The sequence below is a fragment of the Pleurodeles waltl genome, chromosome 4_2 (genome assembly GCF_031143425.1).
Source record: "Pleurodeles waltl isolate 20211129_DDA chromosome 4_2, aPleWal1.hap1.20221129, whole genome shotgun sequence".
In the NCBI taxonomy this organism is placed as follows: Eukaryota; Metazoa; Chordata; class Amphibia; order Caudata; family Salamandridae; genus Pleurodeles; species Pleurodeles waltl.
In genome coordinates, this window is record NC_090443.1 from 129,733,369 (window position 1) to 129,746,746 (window position 13,378).

At 46.9% G+C, this 13,378-nt stretch overlaps 1 protein-coding gene across 1 annotated transcript in view; it reads right to left on the minus strand.

Moving 5' to 3' along the window:
• The window catches only part of ITGB7 (integrin subunit beta 7), a 786,164-nt gene that overhangs the window by 525,532 nt on the left and 247,254 nt on the right, over positions 1–13,378 (minus strand). The window contains exon 3 of the mRNA XM_069230944.1: positions 1,465–1,538. Within this exon, the coding sequence (XP_069087045.1) occupies positions 1,465–1,538 (74 nt within the window). The remainder of the gene's footprint in view (positions 1–1,464; positions 1,539–13,378) is intronic.

Sequence of the window (13,378 nt, forward strand, 5' to 3'; positions counted from 1 at the left end):
GTTGCTGAGGCCACCACCTTACGGCCCCCTAATGTCAAGCTCCCAGGGAGGTATCTCACCAGCAGTCCACAAGGCCCCCAACGTAGATGCAAAAACCAGCGTGCCCGGGGCCGCAGGCCTACCTCTCTTTCCTGTTTAGCAATCTGTTACCATGTAGCCTTCTGTAGCTGCTTGCGGAGGCGTCCTCTAGGAAGGCAGCACCGCCATCCACGCGGGCAGAGGACGACCAGATGAGCCTTGCATCCTGCACGGTTCCGACCTCAGTCCAGTTGCAGGGGCAGCGCCGTCCCCCTCGGCGCAGCCTAAGGGCCCTACAGTTCAGAGCAGCAAATTGTTCCTCATGGTCCTCATGGTCCTCATGGGCCTTACAGGTCGCACCTCCTGCTGCAGGTTCGGCAGCCCAGGCCTCGGCTGCTCCACGCAGCTTTTCACAGCCGCCAAGAGGTACCCCGCACAGATAGGAGCAAGGCCGCAGGGTCACGGTCTCACCCAGTGCTTAATTTGTAAATAAAAAGGTGCCGGTGTCCAAAGCCCTTCTCTTAAACGCGCGGCTGCTGCAATTAAATCTGCGAACACGGAATACTGAGGCAGCGTAAACCCGAAGCCATCTCGGACCTCTTCAATCCATTTACGGCCACTCCCTGCCCCTTCAGCTCACACCTGCACCTTTCTGCTTTCTCCTTTGTGACGCTTTTTCGTTTTTCTCTTCCTCCGTCTTTCCCAAACGTGTCTTTTGCTCGCAGCAAATGCTTGAGGCAGGAGACTAAGCGCCGGCCCTCAAAAATAAGTGCCTGTGCTCAGCACCGTGAACAGCAAGCACAAATTAAGCACTGGTCTCACCAGTAGCAAAGTTGGTGCTCCGGAGATAGGTCTCCTCTCTCTCCATCCCCGTAGAGGGGTAGGAGCTTAGGCCACACACTGAGATGCAGATCAGGCCGCGGTAAGGCTGACAACCATCCAGCAGCTCTGGGTGCAAATTTGTTTAAAGACTGGCGGGGAACCTTGGCTTTGGGGCATAGCGACATGACTGTTTCAGCATATTTTTGCCCGTATACCATGGATAAATTGTGGAATTGGCCGGCAGAGCCATGCTAAGCAGCCACCATCCTGCTACCAGGCTTTCTAGTGTCTCCCTCAACTTCTAACATATTTTTTTCTGCATATCTTACTGAATATGTAGAAATTATTGTCTTTATAAAAATGCATATTGAGTGGTATTTTACGGGAGGGGTGTCAAGAATGAAAAGAAAGATTTGGATTTAACGCATTAAATGATTGGGGCAGGAGGTTTCTCTCCTTTTGTTAATTTGGTCCCGTGAATTTAGTGCAAACTGAATACTTTAAAACTGAAAAGAAAGAGATGTGAAAGTAAACATAAGCTCGCCATAGAATTGACAGAAACAGAGCCCGGTTCGGCTTATTTTATGTGAACTGGAGTGCCAGCCTCTTCCATTAGAGTCTTACCAGGTCCTTGCACCACGCACAGCTGGGATGTGACAAAATGCACTCCTTACAGGAGGGGCTGGGCTTGCAGACACCTTTAAAGAGAAACAAAACAGAAATATTGTAATTTGTCCGAAGTAGGATTATGGTATACTCGTTACATTACACTAAATTAGGCACTTTGTTCGGCGATTAAACATTTAGATAGAATTTGTCAAAAGTATGAATGCACCACACTTCACACTTTTAGGTTATCCAGTGTACAATGACGAGTGCTCCTACACTAATGTTCCTGGCTCGATCTATAACTAGCGCTTAGTCGCCGCACTTGGGGCGTAAAGAGCTATATAAACTGACATTTAATTATAAGACACATGTTCATCTTGTATGTGCAGCACTTACAGTCACGTAGGCACCTCAATGTAACATCCTGACTAGTATATAATGCTTTCAGAATTTGTATAGATGTTGAACACAAGTGTGACTCTGATACATCGTCACGTGTGACTCAGCCATGCGTTTCTCAGTTTATAGAGGTGCATGCTGTATGTTTGCTTGTGTAAATGTATGTGCCATTATTCTACTGGAATCCCATGTAGGTGTATTTCTCGAGCACATATGCTGAAAGCAAGGTACACAGACTTGACAAACTTGCAAAACATGTCCCGTTATTGTTGTGTGCGTTGCACCATCATCTTCATTCGTGTCAGCGATGAATAGCACGAGCCTCTGTACCTATCTCAAGATTTCAATGTGGATTTTTTTTTACATAGGACAGCAGAACCCTATACTGTAGCACGCATACGGCAGCGGCAACATAGACTACGCATGTACCTGCTATGCTTTACCAACAGTGCTACTAGAAAAGTATAGGTTATCAAGATGTACATAATCATGCAACAACAATGGCTGACATCCAAGTTATAATCAAGTCTTGCAGCCAGTTTACATGTAAATACTGCTATTCAAACCAATGGGGAAGGTACTGTCAATGCTACACTTTTGCACAACTGAATCTCTTCAGCCTACTTTTTCTACCATTATTTCCGAACTGCAGGATATCGGGAAGGTGCATGTACACCTGCACATTTATTTCTCTCCATTAGACAGAATAAACAGTTACAATGAGGGTGACTTTAGCAGCTGGGTTGCATGGCTCATATAGTCGTGGTGTTAATTATACAGGTGTGGTGCTCATTCTAGCAAAGGAACACCAGCAGCAGTACCGTAACACAATTCTGGCCCTGATTTTGAGTTTGGTAGACGGACTAGGTACCATTGCCATGGCGGAGGACTTTACTCCCACCGTGGTGAGTATACTCCGCTCGCCAAATTTAAAGATGTCTGCCAGGCTTGCAGAGATCTCTTGCATTTCCAGTTCTGAAAAGAGGTATTGAACGTTTGATGGACGGGTCCTCCACAAAAAGCTGTATGTCATAGTTTAAACAAGTTTTAAATGTATTTCCAAAGACAACATTTTGTTTTTGAAAATGAAAAAAACAATAAGCCCCTCGCTGTGGGAGCTTTCTCCCATGGCATGAGGGTTATTTAAGGGCTTTTGGTTTCATATATCATTACATTTTGAATTGCAGTATCTGAAAGCAAAAATTAGCCATGTGTTTGCACACTCTAAATAGAGCAAGTAGACACATGGCCAAACCTCAGACAACTCTTACTCTGTTGGGCTGTTGGAGGTGTATGTAGGCGGCAGAGATGGAGTAGGCTCTGCTGTCTACATACTAAAGTTCCACCTTACTCTGAATTAGGTGGACGGAACTTCACTTTGGTGGAAAGGTAGGTACTCATATGTCTACGCCAAAGTCTAAATCAGGTCCTTTGTCTGTATAAATATTTGTATTTTTCTGTCATATCATTGATTGTGCCTTATCTGTGTCTTAAGTACACCCCATTTACAATATTACTTTGGTTTGGCTTCAGTATGGATTTATATTGTAATCTCCTCTGTTGCAAATAACATTATGTCATGCTTCGCCCTTTGACCTGCTTTTAAGGTCGGGAGAAGCTCCCCACTATCCGCAGATCCACCTGACTGCACCCGTGTCCTTGTCCCCGCCCTCGCTACTGCTGCGAGTTCAAGGCCCTCCTCCACCCGCAGACTCCCACCTGCGCCTCATCCCTGGTGGCCAGTGGTGACCAGTAAGTATTGTGTGTCTGCCTTTGTGTCTGTTTTGTCCACTTTTGTCCACTTCTTTGCCTCTTACTGTTTTTTCTCTGTTTTACCTTTTTTCTCTTTTTTTCTGACCTTTCACGCTCTCTTTCTGCCGTTTTTCCCGCCGCTGCGTCCCCTGTGGCCCTGCCCCCCTCGAGTGCCCATTTGTGCTTCGCTCCCGCCTCCCAGCTGCTCCTCCCTCCCACCTCCCCTACTTAAGGGCGGCTGCTGCCTGGCCGCGCCACTAGCATGCCAGAGGCGCGCCAGAGGCAAGCCCGTCTGCGCCTGTCCGCGCCTGGACCGCACCCAGCTCCAGACCCCCTGGCCCCTGTGACCGCCACGTCACCCGATGCTATTATGACACCAACACTCTCCACGGCTTCAATGCTGGCCGATCAACCACCTGCTTCCAGGCCTCACCAAAGCTCATTCACAGACCCTTCTTCTGTCGGAGCTGCAGCTTCACCAGCACCTGAGCTGCCGTCCAGCCTGCCAGAACTGGACGCAACCACCTTAGATTCATCCTTCTCAACACCCACTCAGTCCACAAGCACGCCATCGAACTCGGGGACCTTCTCGACTCATCCTCCCCGGACATCGCCTTCCTGACGGAGACCTGGATGAACCCATCCTCAGCACCAACATCGTCATAGCCATCCCGGACGACTACAAGATCACGCGCAGAGACCGCACCAATGGACCGGGAGGAGGGATTGCCAACGTCCACAGGAACACCATCAGAATCTCGACCAACACCGAAGACACCCTCAGCACCGCCAAACACATGCACTTCCAAATACACATCGATCCCAAGACCACCCTCAGAGGCACCCTCATCTACAGACCCCCCGGACCCTGACCTCAGTTCCGTGACTCTATCGCCAATGTCGTCAGCACTCAAGCCCTTGCGTCTACAGACTACATTCTCCTCAGAGACCTGAACTTCCACCTAGAGAACACCAATGACAGCAACTCCACTGCCATGCTCAACAACCTCGCCAACCTCGGACTCCAACAGCTCGTCATGTCACCCACCCACTCCCTCGGACACACGCTTGACCCCATCTTCTCCGCCAGCAGCCACATCACCTTCAGCCACACCACGAACTCCATTAGACCGATCACTGCTGCATCCACTTCACATTCGAGAAACCCACCACGCACCACCCGCAACCGATTCCCCGCCACAGCTGGAGCAAAGTCACCAATGACCAGCTGATCTCCACCCTCGCCCGAGCCCCTCCACCGGACACCACCGACACAGCTGCTCAGGCAGCTGCTCAGGCAACCTCAGGCAATGGATCGACGACTGTGCCTACATCCTCGCCCCGATCAAGAAACCCCTTTGCAACTGCACCGTCAGAAAGGCCACCTGGTTCACCACCGACCTCCGTACCTCCAAACAGACTTGCCAAACACTCGAGAAGTGGTGCCAAGAACAGACTCCAGCCACCCACGGGGCCCTCAAGAACGCAATCCGCAGGCATCACCAGCTCATCCGGACCGCCAAGAGAGCATCCTTCAAGGAACGCATCGACAACAATGCGCACAACAACAAAGAGCTCTTGAACATCGTGAAAGAACTCTCCAACCCCAGCTCCAGCACCAATGACATCCCACATTCGCAAGACCTCTGCAACTCCCTTGCCACCTTCTTTCACTGCAAGATCGCAGACATACATGACAGCTTCAACTCCAAGACCCCACCGGCAGCTGCCAACACCTCAGACTCACTGCCCCCCAGCCACACCAACCTCCTACTCTCCTGGACCCACGTCAAGACCCAAAGGACCTCAAAAACTACTGGCCCATCTCCCTGCTCCTGTTCCCAGCGAAGGTCATCAAGAAGATCGTCAACAGGCAACTGAGCCACCTCCTCGAGGAAACCAACACTCTGGACCTGTCCCAATCCGGTTTTCTCAGCAACCACAGCACCGAGACCGCCCTCATCGCCGCCACCGACGACATCAGAACCCTGCTGGACAAAGGCGAAACCGCGGCCCTCATCTTCCTGGACCTCTCGGCCGCCTTAAACACCGTCTGCCACCACACCCTAATCACACGCCTCCACGATGGAGGGATCCGCGACAAAGCCCTGGACTGGATCACCTCCTTCCTCACCGGCAGAACCCAGCGAGTCCGCCTCCCCCCCTTCCGATCTGAAGCCACCGAGTCCATCTGCGGCGTACCCCAAGGATATTCCCTCAGCCCGATCCTCTTCAACATCTACAAGGCACCGCTCGCCAACATCGTCCGATCTTACAACCTCAACATCGTCTCGTACCCCGACGACACCCAGCTGATTCTCTCCCTCACCAAGGACCCCACCACTGCCAAAACCAACCTACATGAAGGAATGAAGGCCGTCGCCAACTGGATGGAGAACAGACGCCTAAAACTGAACTCGGACAAGACTGAGGTCCTCATCCTCGGCCTTACCCCCTCCGCCTGGGACGACTTCTGGTGGCTGACCACACTGGGAGCCACTCCGACACCCACCAACCACGTACGCAACCTGGTTTAATCCTAGACTCATCGCTCTCCATGACCCAACAAGTCAATGCCGTCTCATCCTCCTGCTTCAACACCCTCTGCATGCTCCGCAAGATCTACAGCTGGAGCCCCACCGACCCCAGAAGGACAGTCACCCAGGCCCTCGTCAGCAGCAGACTGGACTATGGCAATGCTCTCTACGCAGGAACCACTGCTAATTTCCGGAAGAGACTACAACACATACAGAACGCCTCTGCATGCCTCATCCTCGACATCCCCCGCCGCAGCCACAGCCCACCTGAGAGACCTACACTGGCTTCCCGTCAACAAGAGGATCACCTTCAAGCTCCTCACCTACGCACACAAAGAACTCCACAACGCCGGACCAGCATCCTCAATGAACGACTCACCTTCTACACCCCGAACTGACAGCTCTGATCTGCCGACCTCACTCTCACCACCGTCCCAAGCATCCACAGGACAACAACAGGAGACAGATCATTCTCTTACCTCGCCGCCAAGACCTGGAACACCCTCCCCATCCACTTACGGCAGACCAAGGATCTGCTGAACTTCAGGAGACTCCTCAAGGCCTGCCTATTTGAGCAGTACCAGCTCCCCCCCTCAAACGCCTTGAGACCCTCACTGATGAGTAGCGGTCTCTATAAATGTATTGATTGATTGATTGATGCTACAATTAATCTACAGACCACAATTGTAATCCATTATGGTGACATGCTGCCACCTGACAGACAGGGTTCTGCCCTCCTGGGGTCAGTGCATTTCCAACAATCATTATTTTATTTCAGGCTTTGATGTGAGTCAGCCACCAAATAATATTCTGCCTGTCTTACTCCAAAAGACAGATCAGCTGAGAGTAAATTAGACCTCTGCAAATTTGCATGATTTTCAATCCCGTGTGGTGGGAGAAATATTGCTTAAATGGTTGAGTCTGAAAGGAACATGCTCCCTGGCCATTTGGCTCCTTGAGAGTTTGCCAACATTCAGCACTTTCCTCAGCTCTTTCATGATGGCTGTCTTCTTCCTTTCTGGTAATTGAAATATTTCTGAAATCTACTACACCAAAAATCCTAGGAACTCAGTCTGTTTCTGAAGTTGGTTACCTTGGTCTTTGGCCCATTTGTTATTAATCCTAAACTATGTAATAAATTCAGAGTCACATGTAGCTGTTCCTGAAGGGTCCCTTGATCCTTGGACATGGGAATCATGTTGTCCAAGTAGATGATACACCTCCCCAACCTGCTTCATCCGTTTGGTGAAACATGAGGGTGTGGAGAAGAGACCAAAGGGTAGGGCCTTGAATTTGAAGCACCAAACTAATCTTTCAAATTGCAGACATCTGCAATGGGTCAGAAAAAATGGCAGTGAAGAGATACATGTCTTTCACTTTGATACAGGCCATTGAATTGCTCCCAGACAGAATGCCCCTCAACTGATGAATGACAACTGTTTTGAAGTGACTAAAAACCACCTTTCTATGAATTTCTAGGAGTCATACCCCCAGTGGAAAACCATGTCTTTTTTCTTTACTAAATAGACACTGCTGCGAAAACCAACATATTGTGGAGGTATACATCAAATGGCAAACACATTTTGGAACCACACGCACCTTGTCCAAGGTTTCATAATGAAAGTCTGATATCATTTTACAAATCTGTGCCCCAAACCTTCTAATCTTCACTCAACAAGAATGTCAGTTCTTAGTTCATGACGTTCTAGAACTGAGAAGAATGGATGCCATTTGATTTCTGTCCAGGGATTATGTCCATCAATAGAGAGTCTTGGCTCCATTATTGATCCTCAGTGTCTGATGAGCTACACCGAGAGGGTCTCATCTCACAAAGCCTTGTTTTTCACAGCAAATCAGATATTATCAGCAACCTCATCCTGGTTGTGTAGTCCTGCTTCACATAAGTTTTAAATGTCAGTTGTACAGTGTCAAATTGACCAACTAAGTCACCCAGTATAGCTGACAGTTTCCAAATCATTCCAGCTGTTACTTCACCATACATGCATGGGAGGAACACTTTTTTCCTTCCCACCTTGGGCTAAAGCAAGCCTAGCCACCAACAAAAGGTGTGATAGTAGTTTGCCAATCTGAGTCATCAGCAGGTACACACTATTATTGCAGGGCATCCCAACACTAATGGCAGGGGCTGTAGGTGCAGTTGAATGCCATTATGTTTTTAACATGTGCCAAAATATCAGACTATTATGCTTGAACATAGCCACAAGATGACCACAAATGAAAAAGATTACCCTGCTCACCACAGTTCTTCCAACAGAGCTAAGAACTCCCAATCACTCTGCACAGTCTCATGGGGTCAGGTACCATCAGGTTGAGAGATTATTTCCATTCTCTTTGTGTTGCCCTCAAATAGATAAGTGACCAATTCTGTGACAAACAACCCGGGTCTCCTCTGGTATCTCTATTCTTAGGTTATCCTTCCATTGGAAGCATACTTTTGCTTGGGATTAGATTGTAATTTAGATAAATGCCTTTGGAACCATGTTATCCCTTTCAGACTTTTGAGTGGCGTATTTTCCCTTCTAGCTAGTTCCAACACCTGGCAGGAATACACCAATGTAAGAGTTAAGCTAATCTAAATTCGTTCTCCTGGCCAAATCTCAAATCTTCCCGAATATCCTCCTTGGAATCAAAGATCCCAATTGATAAGAAATGTTCCATTGAGGGAAGGGTCACTTTTGTTCCTACATTTGAAGTAGTGGCACAGGGAACCCCCTTCTTTAGCAGCGTAAATCAGGTTAGCCTCCGCACCCGATAGCCTGGTAATCTGGGTTCCACCAAAAATTGATTGACTTTACTTTTCGCCAAGTCTGTATTCATGCAAAGGCACCTTAAACGGTATAATTGAAGAGTGTATAGCTGAGAGGTGGGGGGTCAAGAGCTGCTAAGTAAGCAAAGTTCACTGCAAAAGAGAGAAAGAAAAAAATGATGAAAATATTTAAAAAGAACTGAGAGAGCGGCAAGTAGTGTGAGTGAAGGGAGAAAGGTAGGATGAAAGTATAATATGAGCTAAGATTTTTTTTATGGTAAATAGAAACTGGAAAAGAGAAGGTAAGGATGATTGAATGGATACTTGGATGACTGGATAGAAAGGAGAATGTACAGGGGAATAGAACTAATCTAGGAAAGTTTGGGCTTACTTACTTCACGCACTTGGTGTCATTAGAGCTTTGGTTGAAAGTGCGATATATTTTAATTTTCTAGTACTCCTTTGATTTAAGGCATGGGTCAATAATGTCCGGCATATAATATGGATTGTGTATGAGAAAATATCTGGAATTAAAACTTTGTGGAATCTATTCTCTGTTTGAGCTATTGCCCGTGTTCTAAAAGTATCCCTATTTTGGTCAGGAGGGTAGCCAGTTTTGGTCTAGCCTGTGTGGTAGCCATTGGAGAAATCTCATTGGGATTGGGGAAACATTCTGCCCAATAGTGACCCGTCCCTAGCCACTCAGGTTGTGATTCTAGTCATGTGCAGGATGAATCTGGGCCACCAGAATGTAGGTTCTTAGATTAGGGTATGGAAGCCCACCCTCATGAGTGCCTCGGAGTAGTATTGCCTTGGGTGTTCGGGCAAAATATTGAGTCTAAAATATTGTGTGGTCAAAGTATTGTGAAGAATATTGAGGACAATAGTATTGTTAAAGAAAGTTATACTTATCTCCACATATATGCACCCTGACACTATATATATGTCTTCAAGGTACATAGATGCGGATTTAAGAATAGTAAATCTATACCTGTCTATTTGTACTAACTTTCCTGATATTTTCATCCTCAATATTTTTGACACAATATTGTGTCCACACAATATTTTTGTCCACCATATTCTTTCAGTGGTCGATTGTCTTGGAGACACTGGACACTCGTTCTCAAAGGACAGCAGCTTCTTATACATATGAGCTTAGACAAGCTTGGGTAACACAGTAAAAGCGTCTGTGCCGCATCTAACAGCCAAGGGAGAAAATAAATTTTTGTGCATCTTATCCTCTCAATCCAAGAAATCTCTAACCACCCTCCAACGATACAGGTCTTTATGCAAAGTTTGAAGAAGTGGAAGGATATTATTTTTGTATAGCTGGGATTTCTTGGGAGTTAGGTTTACACCAAGGTAGAGAATTCGGTACGGCGTCCAGATGAAGCCATCAGCATGCAAGCCCTCTCACTGCCTATCAGCCGCTTCCCTTCTGAAGGACTTTATGTAATTGATTTTAAAGCCAGATTTGACAGTTTCTTTCTCAAGGCCAAAATAGAAATTTCTGGATCGGTGAAGCACAGGACGTCATTGGCCTAAAAGGCGAATTTAAATTCACGACCACATACTCATAGCCCTTTTATGATTGTGTCATTTTGCATTCTGTGAATGGGGGGTCCTATAAGGGGAGCACAAGTTGAGGGTCCTCCTCTGGGTTAGCAAGTAGGGTGAGAAGCAAGTAGGGTGAGAAGCAATTCAACAAAATGTCTGTTAAAATAGAGGATCTTGGTCAGGCCCTAGAGAAAGGTAAAACGATGGGCATCTTAGAACAAGGTTCCCAAGGGGAGAATTTTAATAATTTGGTTAGGTCAGCAGTGGAGGAGGTAGTCCCTATGACAAAAGTAAACGCAAAGGGCAGGAGGAAAACATCAGCTCTGTGTTATTCAGAGGAGCTGCGGGAGCTACAGACGCAATGTAGGAGGCAAGAGGGGAAATGGAGACTGTCCATGGAGAACTTAGACTTAGAAAGCTGACCGCCAAATTTAAACTGGCAATTAAGAAGGCTAAATCTATCTTTTTTGCTCAGAAGAATAGTGTTTCCTTGAATGTGCAGAGGTACGGAATCCACTCTCCTTGCTACTGCAGATACTATCTGCTGGCAAGTGGGTCAGGGAGATTTTGCTAAACTGGTTTTTCTATATTTATCAGCAGCATTTGACACCATCTCTCCAGCTTTGATGGTGCAAACGCTGAGGTAGGTGGGCTTGAGATATGAGGCTCTCAATTTGCTGGAATCGTTCCTGTATGAAAGATTGATTACAGTGAGCTGTGATGATTTTAGGGCATCCCCCTTTAAGCTTCCCTGAGGAGTTCCCCAGAGGTCCTCTTTGAGCCCGACCTTAGTCAATCTCCATGTGACTCCCTTAGCAAAGCTAGTACAATTTTTGGGATTTCAGGTGTCATCGTGTGGTGACGACACCTAGACCATTGTTTCTAGCATGAATCATTGGAATGAGGTTGCGACAGGTTTCTGGCCTGTATGCAGGAAATCTGTGGTCGGATGACCAGGAATTGGCCGAAAGTGAATGGGGAAAAAAAAAAAACAGAGATTGTTGTGTTCGGAGAGGACAGTTCCATATGATGTGTATGGTGGGAGCTCGAGAATTGTGGTGTGCTTCCTGTGCCTCTAGTTGGGGCCAAAAATCTGAGTGTGATGTTTGATAACACCTTAACATTTGACATCCAGGTGAATAGAATGGTCAGCTTGTGCTTTTGGATGATTCGGATTTTAAAGACATTCTTACATCTGCTGCCTAAAGAGCCTATGGTGTCAGTGGTCCTAGCTCTTATTTCATCACGGCTGGACTACTGTAATGCCTTATATATGAATATCAATCAGCTCTTCCTAGACAAATTATAAATCGGCCAGACCACGGCCGCATGTTTAGTTCTGGAACTGCCTAAACATTCCTCTATTGCTCATTGGCTGCCCATTAAGAAGCGGATATCCTTTAAGGCCCTGTGTTTGATGCATAAAACCCTGCATGGTCGCGGCTTGGCCTACCTGATGGCTTCTGTGAACTGGTATGCACCCTGGAGACACCTGAGATCAGCTGTACCTCACATTGTGGCGTCACCACAGGTTAAGAAAGCCAGGTGAGCTGACCTGACCTTCTCTGTAGCAGGCCCTAGGCTGTGGAATTCAATTTCAGACCATATCCATAGCAATGAGGGTTACCTAGGGTTTCAGAAACAGTTGAAAACATGCTTGTTTACTCATTAGGAGTGGATAAAGGTGTTGTGTAGGGTCTAGGGTGGACCTTCTGCTTGTCGCCTGATCTCTCACTCTGCTCATTAGCGCTTTGATACCTTCTGGTCTTATGCGCTCTAGAAAAGCTATAAATATAAATACCTGCCATATATATTCAAATAATGATTGAAAATCCTTGCCAACTGTTCTATAGTTCCAGGAGGACTATATTAAAAAGCAATCAAGCTGCAGACCCATAGCCGTTTAATAACTGCCCTAACTTCCTTGCCAGAAAAATCTACCTCCAAGGAGCTATAATCTTTTGGGTCTCTACCACCAGGAAATGATTCCAAATTGGATGCCTGTTGTTCCTGGTCCAATGCTGCTTGGTGAACAGAGTGGAGTGAAACAACACAACGGTCTTTAACATTCCAGGGCATCCATGTGTTTTCCACCTCTATCATTGTTAACTTCTCTGGTATGATTCCTAGTGTGTGTCTGTTTACGCTTGTAAATCAGAAGTCTGTCTGCCTAATCTCCTCACTTGTACAGCAGCTTCTAAGCCACCTATCACATTAGTAGCTGTTCCACCTCCCCTTGGGCTTGTGGTGCTCTCTATAAGTTCTAAGTGAGCTATCCATTTTATGTAAACAGTGCTTTAGATCAGTTTCCAGTTCCTGCCATCTCTGCTTTCCAAGTCTCTCAAATGCCGCTGTATAGGAGAGTAGCCAACCACTTATGACAGACTTCACTGCAGCCCACAGTACATTCAGGCTCACCTCATCATTATCATTCTCCTTCAAGAATCAACGGCCTCCTGCATCCTGTCTCGCAAGACTGGGTCTCTCAAGGCTACATCTCTGATCATTCAAGGTCTTGTAGGGGGTGGGGGGGTGAGGACTATCGGGCCCAAGGTCAGCCAGACCACTGCTTGGCTAGAGAGGACCTTTGCTCGAATATTCATACAGGGAACATGAGACAGGAAATCTCTTGACACCAAGAAGAAATCGATAGATGTGTATGATTTTTTAACAATGGCATAAAGTCCCCATCTATTATTATTTTGCAAGTATACGTCTGTCAGACTCATAACAGTGTAGCAAGGATGGTTGGGTGTTCATAGTGGAATAGCCAGGCTGGGATCTAGCTATCGAAGGCTGAAGAATTGCATTAAAATCTCCATATATATGAAGTTTAGCTTATGAAAAGTGAGCCATTCTGGGGGGAAACATCTGCATGAATTTTTTTTTTCTTCAGTTGGCCACCCAACACTTCCGT